At 52.1% G+C, this 21274-nt stretch overlaps 1 protein-coding gene across 6 annotated transcripts in view; it reads right to left on the bottom strand.

Annotated features, from left to right (window-relative positions):
- TLN2 (talin 2) overlaps positions 1-21274 on the bottom strand; it is a 461380-nt gene that overhangs the window by 63927 nt on the left and 376179 nt on the right. For all 6 annotated transcript variants that reach the window (XM_075532415.1, XM_075532420.1, XM_075532418.1 and 3 more), the window contains 6 exons: positions 13634-13774; positions 13030-13211; positions 10502-10634; positions 9562-9663; positions 4368-4538; positions 1470-1616 (listed from right to left, as the gene is read on the bottom strand). In XM_075532415.1, coding sequence (XP_075388530.1) covers positions 1470-1616; positions 4368-4538; positions 9562-9663; positions 10502-10634; positions 13030-13211; positions 13634-13774 — 876 coding nt within the window. The remainder of the gene's footprint in view (positions 1-1469; positions 1617-4367; positions 4539-9561; positions 9664-10501; positions 10635-13029; positions 13212-13633; positions 13775-21274) is intronic.

Below are 21274 nucleotides of genomic sequence, written 5' to 3'. Positions count from 1 at the left end.
GTCATCTGTACACCGTAGGTTTTTAATAAGCCTTCCTCGAATCCTCATACGAATTCTGCTTTATTTCATCTTTTCAGATGATTCGCTCAGCTGACAAACTGAGTAGAATAAAAAGATACAACGTGGACACACACCTTTCCCGACAGTCAACCCCACGATAGTTCTGTTTGAATATCACGGACCTCCGGGTCCATGTACTGGGTCCCCATGAACACCACGAAAGCTTCCGGAATTCCTATTCTGCTTATGTTTCCACAAGTTGTCACGATCTACTATTCGTCTGGCACTCTTCCCTGCTGTGGCAGCCTGCATATGGCTGTGATGCGAGACGTTAGGTGGCCAGTATCAGAAATACCAGCAGGGTCACCCAGGGTGAACGGGCTTGAGCAGAGTTTCCAAAAGACTTCAAAGAAGGAACAGCCGGTCCACGTCTGAGGGATTAGCTCCTGCAGACCTTCGGCCTCCTAGCCATTCCTTATAGGATTAAATCTTTATGGAAACAGATACCTGATCTTGAGGCTGGCAGCCCAGGGACTAACTCAAAGCACCGCCAGGGTCTGAGGTAGATAGGGGAGCTAAATAATGATTTCAATTTTACGAAAAAGGAAGCCCCTGGTCTCTTCTCTACCTCTGTTTTTTCTCCTTTTTGTACGAGATTGGAAGAAAGGGGTGTTATGGCTTCTATATGTGAGAGTGCATAATTTGTTGGCTGTATTATTAAATATTTTTACACGAACAGAACGCTCAAGAGAAAGAAGGCTGCTGGTGTCTGTGTGGGTCCTCAGTGAGTTCTGTACAGAGAAATACCTGGGGGCTCAGTCTGAGGAAGGACAGGAGGATAGGGAGTTAAAAATGGTTATGGGTTGAATGATGTCTCTCTCTCCCAAGATATGTGTTGAGAGACTCCCCCTACATCTAAGGGGGTGATCCAGTTTGGAAGTAGGGTTTTCTATGATAGGTGAATGAGCGTGTCCTAAACCTCCTAACTCTGAGTTACACAAAGAGCAGATTCGACACAGAGATACACCCAGGTGGGGGTGAGGAAAGACCACATGGGAGGCCCATCTACAAGCCAAGAAACCAGGAAAGGCCCGGGATTCTTGATAGTGGAGACACAGACACTAGCTCAGGGCCCGATGACTAGGGTTCAGCTACTATATTCACTGTTGGAGCCTTGGTGGTGGAGTGGTTATGTGTTGGGCTGCTAACCCTAAGTTCAGGAGTTTGAAGCCACCAGCTGCTCCACTGGAGAAAGACAGGGCTTTCTACTTCTATCAGGAGTTCAAGTCTCCAAGACCCGCCGGGGCCATTCACAGTAGGGTCACCACCATGAGTCAGCACTGATAGCTTTCGGAACTGGGATAAGATCCCTCCCTGGTCCATAACATGCCCGCTCGGGGTCCTTCTATTACACCAGCCCTCGGACACGGAGTCCAGTGCTATGGTGAGAGTGGGGTGTCCAGACCCACCTTGCTCATGGCTTCTGCTATGGCGTCTACCATGCCTCCTACCAGCCCCACTTCACTGGCTGCCTCGTTCAGCGTCACCATGATGTCGTCCACGGCCTCCTTCATCAGCTGGGCGGCCTCCAGGATGGCGTCATGTGTGTGCTGGGCCTGGGAAGGGGAGGGGAGAAGAGACGTGGGAACCTTCCTGTGGGCAGTGGCGAGTCTTTTATCGACCATGTGATTTCCTGCATGAGTCACTTAAACAGCCGAATGCAAACCGACAGTCCTGGTTCCCCCAAGTCATAAAGGTGGGATGATCACAGGATCCACGAGTTCCATGGCGAAGGGTGTGCCCCAAAGGACTGGAAGCAGGGACACGGACAGAGATGGCTCCGTGGACATGCAACGACCAGAAGAGAGAGCAACTGAGAGGTTGCCAGTGGTCGAGGGAAAGGGGGAAAGAGTGGGAAATTGCTTCATGGACAGAGGCTTTGCTTCCAGTGATGGAATTGTGTGGGAATGAGCTAGCAGTATTAGTTTCACGGCACGTGACTGTATTCAATGCCACTGAACTTTCGACTTCAAAATGGTTCATTTTACACGATGTGAACGTGACCTCACTTTAACAATACAAACTCAAAGGAAAACCTAGATCCACACTGTGGGACGCAGCAATGGAGTCTCTATTTGTCCTTTGCTTTATGATGCTTACTTGCAAAATATGTTTTAAAAAATCAGCAAAATACTTAGAAGAGAAAGGCCCCTTTATAATCAAGAGGAAGCCAAGCTGCATTGTCAAGCATGGTGGGCCAACGCCCGGGGAGCCCATGCCGAGTGGGATGGGGCTGAAGCAATCCATAGGTGACTCCTGACACAGGCGGGAAAGCTGATACTGCCGTCCCCTGTACTGCCTCTTCCTCCCCTGCCTGCCTGCCCCCCACCCCCCGCCCCCCTTCTCTGGACGTGTATGTGCCTTCGGGCCTGATGTAGGAATCTGCCTCTGGAGAGACCGCATAAAGGCAGGGGTACTTGAGAAGCCCTAGCTCTTCCAGCCCCCGACTATTTGCATCTTTTTGGTCAAGATACTAGAGTCGGGTCGAAGCCCCAGCCACCATCGGACTACAGCTGCTGAGACTGCAGGAGAACCACCTGGGACAGGTCATGAAGAAACAGCATTTTGTTGTGGTTTGTCTGGAGCACCAGCTAATGCTACTGAGCAGGGCCCCTTACCCAGGCTTGGGGCTCAGGAAAGAGTGCTCAGTGGGGTTGTCCAGGCAGAAGAGAATTCAAACAGCTGGTAAGAGAGGAGAGGAGGTGAGGCAGAGGCTCCCAGCTAAGGAGAGGCCTGCACGGAGCGCTAGCGGTGAGAAAAATGCAGGCTGCGTGCAGTGTGAGAGAGGACGGAGGTACCGTGTGCCCGGTGGCAGCAGCCCCAGGGCCAGCTACGCCGTGTGCTCCTTGCAGGTCCCCTCCGCTTTCTGCCACAAGCGCAGGGCTTCTTGGAGCCCCAGGACTTGATCAAAGTCTCGTGGTGACTCAGTAGCCTAGGGTAGCCTAATGTAATGGGTGAGACATTTTCATAAGGATGACCCTCGCCGTCTGCTGGTGCCCCTGTCTCCTCTCGAGCCGTTGAGAAAGCAATGGAAGTGTCCTTTTTCAGGCTACCAGAAGGCCCAGGTGTCCCCAGAGCTGAGGGGGCACTGCTTGGAGAGAGAGAGTGGTCGGAGAAGACACCTAGCCACCCTTCTTTGTGGGCCACTGACCACATTCCCGCGGGCTCTGATGACGGGCCCAGGCTCCCATATGGTCACACACAGACACCTGGTCATTGGCCAAGAGCCAGCATGTACGTTATACAATCCAAAGCCAGCCCTGGGCCCAGGGGGACCCTTCAGACCAGACTTCTCTAGGGGTAGGCTTTTTATAATTTGACAGACAATGTTTCCTCCGTGACAGATGGAGACCCAGGGTAACAGTAATACCGGGACACATCACAGCAACAACAGGAGAGTCAGGGGTGAGCCTGTGTCCTCCACTGTGCCGAGCATACTACTGCTCACCGGGCATCCCGCGTAAGCCTCGCCCTGCAAGCCTCGCCCCCACCTGGGGCCTAGTGCCAGTCACCATCTGGGCCCGGAACTTACAGCCGAGAACTGACAGCCTTGCTGGGCTCAAGGCGCCACCAACCAGTGAGGAGTCTGCTACACCTATGACACTCGATAAGGGAAACAACGATGGGGGGCGTTAGGAGCCCAAAGACGAGCAACATCTCCAACGGGGAAAGTCTACCAGCCCTCGGCCAGTTTGCTGTGCCGTGGTGGCTCGTGTGTTCCTGCGCTCCTGGACGCTGGGCCGCCAGCATTTCCCACATGGGCAGGGTCACCCGTGGTGACCAGGTTTCAGTGGAGCTTCTAGACTAGGAGAAGAAAGGCCCAGCGATCCACATTAGACGATGAATTAGCCAATGCAAACCCAGTGGAGCTCTGGATAGGTCAGTAGGAGGCCGCCTCAGGACGTGCTGTTGGGTCATGTCGAGGGCCACCTCTGGGTCTGCTTTTGCTTTTTGCCACCTTTACAAATAAATGCTTGGCCCCGCCCTGTTTGTGTTTCCCCGGCTGGCTGCCTGTTAAGGACTGAACTGTGTTCCCCGAAACGTGTGGAACCCCAACTCCTATATCGCTGCATGTGTTCCTATTTGGAAGAAGGGTTTCTTTTGTGATGTACATTGATTATTCTTGAGTACAGTGGGTTCTAAATCTAATCACTTCTGAATTATAACAAAGAGATGAGACATAGAGATACGCACCGAAGGCCATGCAGATAGCATGTATGGGGGGATCGTTTACAAGCCAAGGAAGCCAAGACCACCCAGGACCATCTGCAAGGAAGGGTTGGCATGGCTGAGACCCTGATTTATACCTTGGGGTTCCCGCCACCTTCTTTGGCTGCATACAACATCTGCAGGGCTGACTCCGCTAGTGTCTTGGTCTGGTCCAGCACCGTCATCTGCTGCTGATGGTCAAGAATCTTGGAGGCAACACCGACAGCCGCCAAGATCAAGGGTTCGAAGTAGCTCGCCAGCTGTGTGACCTTACAAGAGTTGGGGGGGAAAAGTCCACAGATGTAGCACATAAGCACAGGGGTCTCCTGGAGGGGCCCACTGGCTGGGAGCGGGTGAGGATGAGGATGAATGACTCACCTGGAGAGACAGACACCTGCTGAAACTTTGTTTTGGAAAGTATTTGCTAATGAGGGAAATTGGTAATGACTGGGCTTAGCTTGCCTTGCCTTCCTGTGGCGGGGTATAGACCTCTCTGGTGATTCTGCACACATGCTAAGAGACCTCCCCTGTGAACTAACTGAGAACTCAATCCAACTGTACAAGTCATAATTTTTTGGGTAAGTAAAATGTATTTTAAAAAACCCCAAAGCTGAGAATCTTACAAACTCAGAGGGAAGGAAGGGACAGTACAAAGTAGGAGAAAAGGGAGAGGGCAGGAGAGCTGCGGGAAGACCCCCAAGATCAAAAGTACCCCCAAAAAACTTTGGGGAAGCACATCCACTAGGATGGGGTCTTTGACCCCACAGGGAACGAGCATTCTAATCAAGTGTTCTATATGGGACAGGAGCAAAATGATATTGCATCAATTAAGTCGTTCTCGGCATGCCTGGCCCAGCTTTGGGGAAGTGACAGAGTGGAGAGTTAAGCTACATGTGTCGTCTGGGTAGACTAGAGAAACAAATTCATAAACACGCATATGTGTATAAGGGAGAGGTTTATATACAAGAGGAACTGAACACTGAGAAAATATCCCAGCCCAGTCCAGATCAAGTCCACAATCTGATATTAGCCCATATGTCCGATACCAGTCTATCAAGTCCTCTTCAGACTCACAAAACACATGCAATGACACCAAATGCAGGATGATCACAAGCCAGTGGGTAGAAAGTCTTTGGGTCCAGTGGCGTTATAAGCATCTCAGTGCTGGCAGGGGTCTCTCTGTGACTTCTCCAGCTTCCGAGGTCTGGTTGCATCTGTGTGGCTTGTCTTCTGCAATGTCTCCCAGGGAGGAAGTACCCGATTTCCCAGAATTCTCAGGAGAAGGCCATGCCCACACAGAAGTCTCATTGGCTATCTCCAGATTGACAGCCTAGACTCCATCCCTACACTCTTAATCCTTAAACTGACACCAGATTAGGTGACTCCCACACTCCACTTTCAGAGTGTGTGTGTCTGTGTGTGTCTGGTTGCATGACGGTGGGGAGGGGTTGTTTTCAGAATAGCCATATAAATAATTTCAAATTGTTTTGCATTGGAGATTTGTGCCTTTTCTCCCATTAACTTTGCCATTTAGTCATTTTTTCTATGAGTATAAACTACTTGATATTTCCATTACACTGTGGGCTAGAATCCAATACTACCATATCTTATTGCTTCCATTTGGGCAAAGGTACATGAAGTGATGCGGTTTATTCTTTTGCCTGTGTCCAGGGGGACATTGGTGGCTTGTTGATAGAAGGCTTGCCTTCCACAAAGGGCTCCATTCCCAGCCAATGCACCCCCTGGGCAGGTGCTACCCATCTCTCAGGGAGGCTTGCGTGCTGCTCTCTTCCTGGGTGGGTTTCAGCAGAGCTTCCAGGTTAAGACAGACTAGGAAGAAAGACTTTGGGATCTACTTCCAAAGATCAGCTACTAAAGATCCGATGCATCACAGAAGTCTGAGCTGCAGCTAATCCTGAGGGTGGAGCAAGACTGGGCAGCAGATTGCTCCCTCACAGGTGGGGTCTCTAACAGGGGCCTAACAGGCGTTCCAATATTTCTTGTTCTTGAAGGGCCACAAACCTCCCCAACCCGGCTGACATCTATGCTATATCAACACGGAAGCCTGAGTATCTGACACACAATGTGGATCCCCTAGAGCCGTGGTTCTCCACTTTTTCAATGCCACAACCCTTTCACACAGCTCCTCATGTGGTGGTGACCCACCCCAGCCATAAAATGATTTTCGTGGCGACTTTATAACTGTCATTTTGCTACTGTGATGAATCGGGTGACCCTGTGAAAGGGTTGTTTGACCCCCCAAGGGGGTTGTGACCCACAGGCTGAGAACCGCTGCCCTCGATCTAGCGAGGCATCTGAGAATTTGCATTCCCTCATCACTCCCAAGTGGTGTCCGTGCTGCTGAGCCAGGGCAGCACCGGGCGCTGGCACAGACCGTGATCATCAGCAGGGTACTAGTTTAATGGCCTTTTCTTGGTACTCGGCTTCATAGGTTTCCTTCGTCCCAACCCCTAGAAGGGGAGAGCCTTTTCCAGCCAGTGTCAGTGTCCAGCCCAAGTGACACAAACATGGTGGTAGTTTTCTTTTGATGACACGGGGCTCAGTCTTCCAGCAGCATCTGCAGACACAGAGACTCCCCGTTAAGATACCCAGGGCCACTTGCTCATGAAGGTTCCTCTGGAATGAAAAGCGATGGCTGCCAATCCAGTGTGTCGGTTAAACGGAGCTTCCTGGTGTCTTAGGTCCTTGGTGCAGCTATAACAGAGATGACCTGCGGAGTGACCATTGATGGTCTCACAATGTGGGAAGCGAGACGTCAGAATCTGGGGCTTCTTCTCTAGAAGGAGGCTCTGTCTCTCCGTCGGCTCCAGGGGAGGGAAAGCCTCATCTCTGAGTCTCCAGCCTTCTTCTCCACCCGCCTTTGTCCCATGAGCTGCCCTTGGTGAGTGTCTCCCCCCTTTATGTGTGTTTAATCCTGTGTCGAACCTATGTCACAGAAGTGAGCAGAGGTAAGACACACCCTGCATTGATAGGGTGCCCACTTACTGCCATCAAGTCGATTTTGACTCATAGTGACTCCATAAGGCAGGGGAGAACTGCCCCATGTGGGTTTCCAAGACTGTAACTCTTCTCTTTATAGGAGTGGAAAGCCCCATCTTTCTCCCATGGAAGCGCCTCGTGGTTTTGAACTGTTGACTTTTTGGATTGCAGCCCAATGTGTAAGCACTAGGCCACTGATCTGGTCTAAGCTGCGTGATAAAGTGAGGCCTGTTTCCAACCAGCATGACACCCAATATACAGGCCAGCAACCCGTTTTGAGGAACACATGTGAATCTTTGAGACTGTATAACAGACAGCTTGTCAGGGGTCCCTGTTTGCCGGCCTGCTGACCCTAGCTGTCCAGGCCAAGTCTCCAAACCCTCTTCATACACGTGGACAAACCCTTCTCTTTGTATAAAGGAATCAGCTGGAAAATGGGAGTTTTTCCACAGAGAAATCAGAGAGGCACAGGCCAGTTTATATGTTTCAACCCCTTCTCAGAACTGGCAGAAAGTTTAGTGTGCACCCAAGGTATTCTACATTTTAAAAGAGCAATATCAGTTTTTAAAAATCAATAGCTGCCAAAGAGATTTTGGTGACCGGATCGGATCGCTTGATCTGGGCATCGACACCAACAGCTGAGCTGATACATGCTAGTAAATCCCGAAGGTCGTTAAAAACATCCCATTTCTGGCCTCTCCCTGCTGAGACAAAGGCTGCAGGCCACGGCGATTTGCTTTAAAGGGTTTATAAAATGACCTGCGCACAGCTGAGCGAGACCATTCCGGGCTTAAGCAACAGGAGCTCAGTGGAGGACTCCTTGAGGAAGACTTTGGGCATCCAGCGGCGAAGTGTGCAAAGAGGCCTTTGCTCATGTAGAAGAATGGTCTCAAGTAAATGCAATTCAAAATACAGAATTAAGGTTGCCGACTCTATGCTGCGCGGCCCTGCGCCATCTTCACGTGCCGTCTCGTACACCACGAGCTCTCGACTGGCGGGCGGAGTGCTGGCAACCCACTGCCAGCCCTTTCCTCCCGGGCTGCCTTCGGTGCAAAGCTCAGCTGAAGCCTGGTGAGCACTGCAGAGCCGTTTGCCTCTTCTGCCAGGTGGGTGGCTGCCTGCGCATGGGGCGCTGGTTGGGAATGAAATCCGGGTCTCTGAGGGAAGGTGAGGAGTCTACCACTGAAGTAACTCATAAAACATAACCCATTGCTGCTAAGTTGGCTCTGACCTGACAGGACCCAGCGGAACTGCCCCCGATGTTTCATGGGCTGACGTCTTTACGGAAGCAGCCTGCCACATCTTTCCCCCAGGAAGTGGCTGGTGGGTCCGAACGGCTGACCTTCCCATTAGCAGCTGACTGGCTGGGCCACTGTACCAGCAAGACTTCTTCAAGTCACAAGTAAACTCACTGCTGTCAGATCAAGTCCTGCTCCCGCAGATGCTTGGCAGCCTTTGTGTTAGGCAAGTTGTCCTGTGAAGTCTTCTCCCTGGCTCTTTGAAAAGGATGTTCATCAAGGAGTCCCCTTCTTTTGAAATGTAATAGTCAATGAGGATCCCACCCCCCACAGTTCCTGGGAGGACAGGAGTATAACTTCAGGTGCTGCCAGCTTCCAGATTACAAACCCACCTAAAGCCATAAGGACATGAAGACACACTAACAAACAAAAATCCCAAATAGCCAATTTCTCGTGAACACAAGAATGGAGTGCCGTACCAGCTCGGCTATACAAGAGGAAGGTTCCCTCCTTTTGCAACCGTGTGACGCTCTGCATTCTGGTTCAGTGCTTAGTCAATAATAAGATTGTGCTCCTGAACGTCTGTCTACCTTTGCCTTCTAGATCTGGAACAGATTCGGTTTGTAATCATTTTCCTCTGACAGTAGATACTCTCTTGGAAATCATGGAAGACCGATGTACCCCTGCGCACACCAGCATGAGGCCAGCCCACGGAGAGGGAAGGTGCCAGGCCCCAGTCCCTGGGCCCCTTCGGAGAAGGCTGAGAGCGATGGCTGATGGGAAACACCTTCTCCCTGGCGGCAAAGTCTGACCCCAGTCAGGACCATCTCAGAGCCGCTTTCTCCTCCGTTCTACGTGAACATAGATCCTGCGGTCATACTTGTGGGGTTGGGTGCCCAGGGAAGGTTGGGTACTATTTTGGTCAGCCTAAACTGCACTGGACCAGGAGAGACCACCTGGCACTGGAGCTGCAGACACTTGAAACCCAGGTGACACCACCCCCCCACCCGACACCGAGTACAATCTTGACAGCGGGACACTCACTGCTCGTTACCTTATGTCCCAGCTGGGCTGCTTCTCCCCGAGCGGCTGTGGTGATGGGGTCAATCAGGTGCCCGATTTCCTGTACCACCGATGTCAGCTGCTCCTGCAGGGCCTGACAAGGAGAGGACGGTGAAGCTCAGCCCCAAACGGCCCCTCCCCGGAGCCGTACACATTCCCAACGTGCCATGGGAAAGGTGAGCAAGGCTGCCTGTGTCCATACCATCCAGCTGCTGCTGCTCCTGCCCCCCCTTGCCCGTCCCATACAGCTTAGCTCCTGAGTCTCCTCCCTCTGCCCAAGGCCACCCCCACCACGCCGACCCGAGTGCTCCCATCATTCCTGCTGCCCCAGCCTCCTACTCCCATCCATCACAAGTGCCAACTGATACTGCTGGTACCTTGACCAGCTGTTCAGCGTAATTGCTGAAAATGTACAGCAGACATGGCTTTCCGGGAGGGGACAACAATGTGGTCTGAAGAGAAGAGCTCATGGGGCAGGGGCCGAGGGCACGTCCAGGGCACTGTGTTTTACAGGGTGGCGATGCCTCCTGAATGTGAGCTCAACTCTGAGAGCAGGACTGCTCCCACAGTGCCCCGTGACGGGCCAGCCAAAGCTCTGCCCACTGCGCTCCCAACCATTAAGAATGACACCCTCAAAGCCACTCGCCCCGAGTTTGAGGGATGGCTTAACCTCTCCTCACAGAACTGAACTCCCGCTGCCAAGCAATGGGGCAGGCCATCCGGGGCATGGCAGGAGTGTAAGGGCTGGGGACCTGACGGTGCAGACTGTCAAAACAGAAGATGGGTTGAGAAAAGTGTATGCAAATATCTAGCCTGATGAATGATCAGCGCAGCATCAAAACCTTCCAATCACACATCCCCAGCCCCAGATCCCGGCGCCGAGCGTCTTCAGCATGTCCAGCGACTGCTGATCGGCACAGAGCCCAGCGTACCTCTACCGAGATGTCATCCCTCGTGGCCAGGCTTTGACTGACAGCTGCCAGTGACGCCTGTTCGATGTCCCGGATGCACCGGTTGATGCCATCGATGGAGTGGTCACACTCCCTCTGCCCGGGGGCCTTGTCCCTGGAAGGGGGACAGCTCGTGTCAAACACAGGTGTCAAGCCCCAGGTGTGTCTGCCCACTTCCTGTCCTCCTTGATCACCTTATTGAAGGAGTACATCGTCCCTGATCCTGGCTTGGCAGTGCCTCCTTGTCTAGCCCATGCCTTAATTTAAAATCTGGGATAGCTACTGATCCCTGGTGGAAGGGCTATGGGGCTGCGCTCTACAGCAGGCCGATGCCAAGGAATGGCACAAACAGCTGGAATGTGGACCATCCATCCACTGATTCAAGCGGAGAAGGGGTGGGGAGGGAGTCGAGGAGAGAGGGAAAGGGACATGTAGGAGCGGCAGAGGGAGAGTGGGAGAGACAGAATATGGCACTGGGTCCATCTGACCCATTGCAGCCTTGTAGGGCAAAGCAGAACTTCTCCATAGGGTTTCCCAGGCTGAAGTTGTTATGGAAGCAGGCTGCCACATCATTCTCCCAGGGGCTCAACCCCTGGTCTTTCTGGTCCGTAGCCGAGAGTTCCTGCCATTGTGCCACCAGGGCTCCGTAACGTAACCACACAACCCTGATGGGAACAAGGTCAGCCTTATGTTCAGTTCAAACTTAGTATGCTCACTGCATTACACACTTTACCAAGTTCTGGGTTCTATGAGGAATTAAAAATTTAGGAGCTTTTTCATTGCAAGGCACTCAATGTTAACTGGTGCGGAGCTTCACAAGCAATTGAGAAACAGGCGTCAGCAGTGGGAGGGAGCAGCGGATTCTCCTCAAAGCAGTGCTAAGCCTTCAGAGAAGAAACAATGACTACGGCTCATGAGCCCGGGTGGGAAAAAAAAATGTCTGGACGAGACGTTAGCTTTGGACTTCCATGGATTCTGCAGGGACCTGATCCCTTGATGAGTCTTATGAGAGATGAATGTGTGCAGATGGCAGCTACTGGAAAAGAGAACAAGGTCGCAGTGGAGGTCATACAAGGGCGTGGTCATCATGTCGGAAGCCTCGGAACAAGTAATGGTTACGTTCAGAGGAGATGGCAATTGTTCCACGTGTCCCCTCTCCAAAGGACCTGTTTTGCTCTACTGTAAAAAAAAAAAATGAAGGTACGTATATTTTTAATACTAATTTTTTGTTACATGAACTTTTGTCATTTATTAAAAAAAAGACACAAAACTATTGAGAATCAAGATGTAGCTCAGGAAAGTGATGCATGCCATACGGGTCGAATTAACATTGGCTAAGCTAAGAAGTTTGTCATCTGCACAAGGGTCCTATGATTACAAGGTCCTAAGTTCAGGTCCACTCAAGGGTACTTCTAAAGAGAGGCCTGGGGATCTATTTCAAAAAACTAGCCACTGGAAACCAAATGGAGCACCGCTCTGCTTCGACACACATGGGTGGTCATGACAACCATTTCTTTAAGATTTCCAAAGATGTCAGGGCCACTGTGGGCTCAGGAAGGTCTTTCTGTTTTATTCACAAATGGAAGGTGTTCAGTGAATGCTTCACTTTGCCCCAAGAAACGTTTGGCCGTAGCCCCAACTCCTGGGAGGTAACCACTGACCTGACCTCATGAAATGCCACGCCTGCTAAGCCTGTCTGTGTTTCTCTGGAGGCCCTGGGCCACACCAGTGTGATGTACTGTGGTGTCAGAAAACCTCTGGGAGGGCTGGAACCCAAGGCCGGCCATGCATGGTCAGTCACGTCTCCCTGAGCAAGTCCCAGTACAACCTCTGGACACCAAGGCCAGGGAGAGCGGCCTTGGTGGGCAATGCCCTGCAAGTGTGCCACGGTGCTGGCAGAAAGTAAGGCGATCGGGCCGCCTTCCTGGGAGAGAGCAACAGGAAGCTCCGTGCCTGCCCACTTGGACCTGGCCTCGTGTGCTGCTCTCCTTTGCCCATTTTAATCGGCCTCTTTTTATGGCTCTGACCAGACCCAGGAGCACAACAGCTATTCTGAATTCTGTGAGTCCTTCTGGTGAATTATTAGACCCCAGGGTGGTCTTTGAAATTTACAAAAGGCAGCCCCCCAAACCTGCCAAGACAAACAGTGGTATTCTGCAGGGTCTGAGGTCCAGACGGAAGGGCTGCGTGAGACGAGAGCGGGTAGGCTTGAAGGTAACCTAGGGAATGCTCCTAAGACCTTCTTCACCTGAACTTTCTCATCAATCAGATGAAAGCAGGATCAGTATCTATGAGGGTGTCGTGATGACCAAAGGAGATGCGTTTTGCACACTGCGTGCTCAGGTGAGCTATGTGGATGGCGAGTCTGGCTGACGGTTATTAGGACCACTGGTAGCAGAGCGATGGAGAAACTGATTAGCAACGTTATTACCAAGTGAGAGGCCAGTGGGCTTGTCTTCCCTGACCTGTTGAGAGGCAGGCCAGCAGCGACCTCCACAGGGGACACTCACCTGATGGACGTGATGAGGCCCTTGATGGCGTCGGACACGGTGTGGGAGTGGCCCGCCAGCACAGACCAGGTGGGTGGGTCTTTGGGGTTGATGGCCAGGGAGCGGGCGGTGCGGATGAGGTGTGAGGAGCTTTCCAGCATGGTCTTGGCCGACACCAGGATCGGTTCCTGTGCTTGGGAACCCTGGGACCAAACAGCAGAGAGTCAGGGGCTGGCTGTGCAGACCCAAGTGGTACCTGGGCCCGGGAAGGGCCTGTTCCTGTCTTTACGGATCCCCATCTCTCCCTGTAGGAAGCAGGCACAGAGGGCAGGGGCCCGCGAAGCTGGCTGGCTTCCAAGGCCGAGGTCTGTGTTTACTCCTTAAATCGCATTTTCAAAATGACCTATCGCAAGAAAGAATCATCTCAAGTCAATACCCGCGTTAGGCTCAGTCCCCAGCATTCTCAGCTCAGGCGTGGCTTCTAAGAGACGCAAAGAGGCGGCGTTTTACATGAAGGCAGCAGCGTTCAGGTGACTCGACAGCCAGACCGTCGGCATCTCAACCACGCTCGTTAGCCCAGCTGGCCCAAGATCACAGCACTTCCTCTGCTGCAGAGTGTTCCTACCTCGGAGCTGATCTGGGCTGGGACACTGACAAACTCCGGGTTGGACGCAAACGCGGTCAGGTTCTCCACGGCTTCGATCAGGGGCGCGGTGGCAATGCGGCACTTGTTGCGGTTGTCTTCGGAGAAATCCCCGTCCAGGGCCTGATGGGAAAGACGGGGAGATTTCACTCCAGGAAAAAGAAGCCATCATTCCCAGAGGCCGGCAGCCATCTCTCGGGAAGGGAGGGCGCTTCCGGAGAACTCATCAACAGCACACAGAACTGGAGGGCCCGTGGTTAGCGAGTGTAAGAAATGAAGGGGAACAGGGGGCCCACACACAGCGACGTCCCCCGGGCCTGCGGCAGATACCCAGTCAGTGACCAGTGCCCTTCTCTAATTTCGGAGCCATTTCGTCAAACCTTGCAGTGCACCAATCTCTCCCCCCACTTTGAAGACTAGAGCCCATGGGTTCCCAGCTGTGATGGGGGCTAAATTGTGACACTGACAGAAACGTGGAATCGGACTTGACCTTCCTCAAGAATCCGGATGTACTGGAACTGCTGAGTCTGGAGGAGGCCCTGGGACTATGGCCCGAAGCTACTCTTCAAAACTTTAATTTAAACTCCCACCCACACCCCAGTGACGATTTAGCTCCAAAGTGAAGATCATCACCCTTAAGTATTGTACTCTTTCAATAATGTGATGTGGATAAGAAAAAATGGTCAACCATGAAGAGACCAGGTATAGGAGTCATGATGACATGATCCCACGCCTGCAAAGCACACCCACAGAGCATGTAGGGTGCTGGACACGGAGTCATCTCTGGGGTAGATAAGACTGGAAGAAAACAATTCAGCTGTGGGTCATAGCAGATTACGGCTAACACTGCAATGAGTGGGATCTCCAGAACACTCCATTGCGCTCATGCAGAACCTGTACCTAAGCCAAGGGGCAGCCGTTGAAAGAGTGGGGGACACTGGTTTAAAATCAAGACCGTATCCTCTCATTGAACTCATCCCGTCGGTATTCTGAGCACATCATTTGAGAAGCTGGACCATCTGAAGAAGATGGAGCCATTAGGAGTGGAGGGAGACTTACTACAACCTTCAGTACACAGACGATGCAACCTTGTTCCCTGAAAATAAAAAAGCTTCTCCTTACTAACGTAGACCGTGTACTACAGCTTTCAGGATGGACTGCCCTCCCACAGAGAGAACAGCAGTCCTCAGAACTGGGTCACAGCATCCTGAGAACAGAACAGATCGACGCTCTCCAGGATTGCATTGAACCTGGGATCACAACGCCCATGAAAGCAGTCATCACGAAATCAAAGAGCACGCCGCAGTGGGGAATCTGCGTGCACGGCCTCTGTCCAGTGTCAGCGAGCAAAGACGTCACTCTCGAGCCTGACTGCGATTTCCAGTCGCCAGGATGCTTCCTTCCTTCCTTCACGCGGCATCGTCAATCGCCTCGTAGCTATGCAAAAGCTGAACAAGGAATACGGGAAACTAAAGAAGAGTTAAAGCACTGGACAGAGGGCGTGGATGCAGGACATGGGTTATATGACGGCCTGCCAGGAAAGCATACAAGTCTTATCTCTGCAGAAGCACAGCCAGGCTGCTCCTTGGAGGCCAGGTCGTGCGGCCAGGTGCCATGTGCTGCGGACATGCTGGCAGGAGGGGAACCCCGGAGGATGTTCTCAGCAAAGTAGAAGACGGGTTGACGCCGTGGCGGTAACAAGGGACTCAGAGCACACTGCGAGCCTGGGCAGCGTGGGGCAGCTATGAGTTGGAACCGAGTTGATGGCACCTGACAAGACAGCTGCTGTCGAGCAAGAGCAGGGCTTCAGGGTGCCGGTAACACTCACTCGCTTTGCTTAGCTGTGCCTACTTCGCATGTTCACCTTGAGAAGACTCACTGAGCCGCACACGTAGGAGACAGGCCTTTCCCAAAGGGAGCCCATCCCTCCATGCATATGGTTTAAAAATAACAGCAGGCAACACAAGGACGTGAAGTAATAAAGATGATTTGTGGCCAGATGGACGAGAAGCCGGGAAGGTGGCCTGTGACCTCGGCCACGGAGGGGCTCCACCGACCCAGGAACGGCGCCCCCTCCAGCCTGAGGGGACTGTTAGAAGCAGCAGACTGACCCGGCCACCGCAACCCTGCCTCCTGCAAAGGGCCATGCTGAAGAAGGGCAGATAAGCTTGCAGAAAAAAGTAAATTCCCTCGTTAAATGAGCAATTAAGCTTTTAATTTAACGGTTATGAACCATGCATAAAAGCCAATTGAGGCAATTAGTGAAGAGAATTTCCAAAGGCACCGGCATTGCGAAGCACACAGCATCCGGAGATGGGAACATCCGCGGTGTTCTGAAAGGGAGAGTGCGCGGGCAGGTCGCCACGAGGACATTCTCGGAAGAATAACTGCCTTCCAATCAAGCCGCGGCAGCTTGGAGACAATAATGTACATCCGCAGTGCTAATATTTTGAGAAGCGGTCTACTGACTACTTTACTGTCTTCAACTAGTGGCAGGCCTTGTTGCCTCTGTGCTCAGGCCCCTTCCTCGCTGCCCTGTAGCCTAGCCTGGCTCTTCCCCCTTCCAATCCTCTGTCCCTCCAGGCCCCATAAAGACTTTACAGATAGCCTCGTTCATGTATCTAGTCAACACTGATGCAATGCCTTGCCAGCTGGGCGAGGAGCCCTGGGGACTCGTGGCTGCTAACCAAAGGGCTAGCAGGCCCTGAAGATGTTTGCTAAGACCACGGCCGTGAAAAGCCGATGGGGAAGTTCTACTTGGTCAGAGGAGTTTCCATGAGTCAGAATTGATTTCTGGGCACCGAACACCCCTACGCTAAGTGCTGGCCGTGTAGGGGTGAATTGCTACCGCCAACATCACCATCATCACCTTGAGTGAGCCCGCGAAGCTTTAGAGCAAGTTGGGAACGGCGGTGGGAGGCTGAGAGAGGGAGCCGGCTCGAAGGAGCCTGACATGAGAGATGCCAGCCTGGGCACAACGGTGAACCTTTAGCTTGGCAGTTGAGCGGAAATCGCTTGCACCATCCCCCAAAGGAAGGCTTTTTCCTCCCAAAGATGACATTTAGCACCAGAAAGGATTGTTGCACAGAAACAACTTCGCTCCTGAATGACCTTTTCACTCTGGGCCTAACCAAGTCACGCAAGCCCCAGGGAGCTGTTGAGCAGCCCCAAAGTTTCCCTGTGGCATCCGTGTGGAGCATGTGGCTCCCCTGCTGTGACAGCAAAGAATGAATCACTTGATCCCATGCCCAAGCCCCGCCAGGGTCAGGCCTCCCCTTCAGCTGAGCCAGCTCCTCTCAGCGGGACGCGGCTCTCACTTTCCAAACCTCACTGGGATCTTGGAAGGATCGAGTTGTGCACGTGCTCTGGAATCAAAGACTCAGGTGCTGTGGAGGTTAGGAAGCACCGAACCACTGGTTAATCCCAACCACGTCGTTTTTTTTGCTTGTTTGCTTTTCAGAAGGTAAAAGCGGCATCTAGACCAGGGGTCCTCAAACTTTTTAAACAGGGGGCCAGTTCGCTGTCCCTCAGACCCGTTGAACGGCTGGACTATAGTTAAAAAAAAACTATGAACAAATTCCTATGCACACTGTACATATCTTATTTTGAAGTAAAGAAATAAACGGGACAAAAACACCCGGCAGACCGGATAAATGTCCTCTGCGGGCCGTAGTTTGAGGACGCCGGATCCAGACAGTGGTGTGACTCACCCAGGGCCTCCCTCCCATTCCTTACTGGCCATGACTTTGAAGCAGTTCATTCCAGCCTGACCCTTGCTGCACATCTTCCTTTCCAATGGCTGAGCTGAACGAGATATGTGAATTGGAGTTGCTATTTTAACGAGATTCCCCAGCTGATAACTAGGGAGCCCCAGAAGAGTCACTGGGGAGTCTTGTTACAATGTAAATTCTGAGTCCCCATATCTGGGGTAGAAATGGAAATTCCCAGCAGGGGGTTGACCTGGAATGAATCCATTTTAAACCCGACCCCAAGACTCCTTATTTCCCTGGTTCTCTATGGAACCTTAGACAGAGGTAGGAGTATGACCGTGTGAATCACACCTTCCACTCGTCTGAGAACTGAAGAACTAGACGGTGCCCGGCAACCCCTGCTGATTACTCTGATCAAACCCACAATAAAAAGTCCTGGGTTGAGTGGGAAAAACTATAGCACAAAATTAAAAGTCATTAAGAAAAAAGACTAGAACTCACTGGTCTGATGGGGACTGGTAGAACCCCAAATCTGTGGCCCTTAGACATCCTCCACACCTGAAGTTGAATCCACTCCCAGAGTTTGTTTGCAACCAAATAACAAACAGGTCTCTAAAGTGGAAAAGAATATCACGCGGTGGATACTCCACGGTGGATACTCCACGGGACGGGCAACCATATGAGACCAAAGAGCAGGATCTTCCCCAAACAAAGCTCAAAAGGCAGGGAGGGCAGGAAAGAAGAGCCAAAGGGTTACAGAAGAGCTCAAGGGTTACAGGCAAAAGGGGCCAAGTGCTATTAAAGTCGAGAGACTTGCAACTGGTATTATGAAACAATGTGCGTATAAGTTGTTGAATGGGAAACTAACTTGCTCGGTAGGCTTCCACCCAAGCCACAATACATAAAAAAAACTTATCACCAAGATTTTTCTTCTAAGAAATCTACCACCAATGCAAACACAAAGATGACCGAGATATGCTAACAAACCAGTGCAATCTGATCACACAGCGCAGGTGTGGGTGTCTCCGGAAGTGCAATGGTTGGGGTGTTGACCACAAAGTAAGGGGTTTGAAACCACTAGTCGCTCCTCAGGCTTCCTCTACTCTCATCACGAGTTACAGTCTCGGAAACCCACTGGGACAATTCTATCAACTCTGCCCTACAAGGTCACTGTGAGTGAGAATCGACTCAAGGGTTGCTTTGGTTTGGGTTTGGACATGCTGGGAGCACTGTTTCAGCCCCACTGTGAGGGGTGAGGCCACACAGATAGCTTCCCAAGTTCCCAGAAAAGCGAAAGCTGCTATCCCACAATTCCTGTTTGTCCTCAAACCAGAGCAGCCTCACGGCTAAATAGCATTCCGTTCCACACATTCGAGACTTGGTCATGAGCTGGTGGGAGAGAAGGGCAGGCAGCTGGACCTGCAGTGACCAGCGGAAAGACAGTAACCCGCTCAGGGGTGTGGGGTCCTCTAAGTTAATCAGCGTTTACGGCCGTGCCTGGCATGGAACATGGGCACGGCTATTTCCTGTTGCTGAGTGATGCTTCGGAATTGTCAAGAATGCCGTCAACACAGATTTAACGCCCCCGGGGGTCGAATTCTACATGGGGGTTGAGAACAAGCCAACCATCCAGCATCCGCTATCAAGTTGCCGCTAAGTCATGGGTGACTAGAACACAACTGCACTTCAGAGGGTTTTCAGAGGCTGATTTTGGGGGGACACAGACCACCAGGTCTTTCTTCCGTGGTGTAATTTATTATGTGTGTGGACTTGAACCTCCAAGTGCCTAACAACTGCACGCATGTAAGGGCCTCTGCCTGCTGCTTCCTAGTGCAGAGCTGGGCTCGCCCTCGTTCGTGCTGCTAACAGCGACAGCTGAGGTTTGGGCTGAGGCCCAGCCTCGTGGGTGGAAAAGGCAAAACCCAACAAGACATCTAAGAGAAAAAACGCAGCTGCCTGCAATATTTAGGGAAGTAAATGTTCGCTTGTTGCTCTGTGTGGCAGGATTCCTAAGTATTCCCATTCCTGCAAAAGGGAAATCTCTTCTGGACGTAGGAATGCACACCGTGCTACAGCGGAATGACCTTTTCCAAAGGAGTAAATGCAAAAACAGAGCTCGTTGCTCCGGCAAACACTGCCATGCTCTGGAATTGAAACACTCAAGTGGGGGGGCTCGCAGTTCCGGGTCTCTGGCAAGGCTTCTGACTTGCAGGTCGTTCCCAGGCGGTAGCAGCCTTTATCTTCTCAGCGGTACATTTGCACACACCCCCACCCCCCGTGATGTCTCTGCCCAGGTCCGTCTTTCAGGCCATCACACGAGCCCATTAACTGCAGGAATTGCAAAGAGGGTGCAACATGGTGCGGGGGATCTGAAAAGATGGTGGGATCTTAGCAGGACGGTTAGAAGAGAGAACCAGGAGTAAAGAGAAAAGGAGGTCTTCCAGGGAGCAGGGGGTTGCTTCGTTTAAAAAACACAGGCTGGTTTTCCATTTTGTCTCCTTCCATCCATCTACACAGAATCTGGTTCTTAATGATCAGGAAATGGCCAACGTTCAGAAAATTATAAAGGTAACTTATATCCATTCAGTAGACAACAAGCCCACAATGATGTCATCTCCATTTTCAGCTCCACAGCCCCTTCCCGGGCCTGCCTCCTGCAGAGAAGCATGGCAGCATGGCATGGGAGCACGGCCCCGCCCTTCTCCCAGGTGAGCCACAGGGAGGCTGGACAGCACATGCCGGAGGAGAGGCAGGCGGCATGGAGAACTCTGAGACCTGCGTGTGAAGCCAGAGCCACCAATTACAGGCTCTGCAACCTGGGGAAGATGGCCCCACCTCTTTGTGCCCGTGTCTAGTGGTGATGTGCTGGGCTGTTAACCGTAGAGTCAGCAGTTCCAAACCACTAGCTGTACCAAGGGAGAAAGACGAGGCTTTCTACTCCTGTAAAGAGTTTCAGTCTGGGAAATCCACAGGGGCAGTTCTACCCTGTCTTATAAGGTCAGCAGAAACTCGATGACGGTGAGTCTTGTTTGTTTTTAAAACAGTGGGACTGGTAGGTCCAGGTGGTTGCACAGGCTCCATCAGCTCTATGCACAGGCACAATAAACTGTAAGCATTCTCCAGTTCAAGACCATGAACCATGCTGACAGTTGCTGTCAGGCCCACAGGCCCACCTGGCCCAGGCCTGATGTGTCCAATGGCAACCTAACTTATTATTTCAACCGAGACTCAAAAGGGCAGCTAAAAGTGTTGTTATAACGATTGTTCAGCCTTTGTTGGACAGCTAAGAAACCCGAGTCAGGTCCCTGCCCCATGCTCTCGCCGGCCAGCCGGCTCCCCGCCGGCGGTGGGTGCCCTCTCCTCTTCACTGTGTCAGCTGGCCCCGTCCTGTGCTGTCACCTAGAGGTCACACTGGCTTTAGATCGGGAGAGGAAAACAGGGGTATCCAGTCATGTCTTCTTGAAAGAACCGGGAAAACACCAATTCTCGGAACTTGTCGATTCTGACTCACGGCAACCCCACGTGGGCCAGAGCAGAGCGGGGTCTTCCCAGGGTGCTCAATGGCTGGGTTTTCAGCAGTTGCTCGCCTTCCAGCCCTTTCTTCCACGGTGCCTCTGGGTGGACCCGCACCTCCAACCAAGTCAGGTCCTGGTCTGTCCCTCCAGGGACTCCAGCAGGCAGATCTCCCCCACCAAGCCCACGGCAGTCAAGTTCGTTTGGACACACTGTGATCCGACAAGGTAGTGCCGCCTGGAAGGTCACCACGTCTTTTCCTGCAAGGCCATAATCTCTATGGACGTAGACGGTCTGGTCGCTCTCCTGCGGAATGCCTGGTGGACTCAAACCAACGGAAGACAAAGGCATAAACCATCTGCACAGACAATGCTACTGAGTGTGTATGTGGGTGCGTTGT

Source organism: Tenrec ecaudatus, chromosome 14, assembly GCF_050624435.1.
Source record: "Tenrec ecaudatus isolate mTenEca1 chromosome 14, mTenEca1.hap1, whole genome shotgun sequence".
In the NCBI taxonomy this organism is placed as follows: Eukaryota; Metazoa; Chordata; class Mammalia; order Afrosoricida; family Tenrecidae; genus Tenrec; species Tenrec ecaudatus.
The sequence above is the reverse complement of the archived record's forward strand: the minus strand, read 5'-3'. Positions and strand labels throughout refer to the sequence as shown.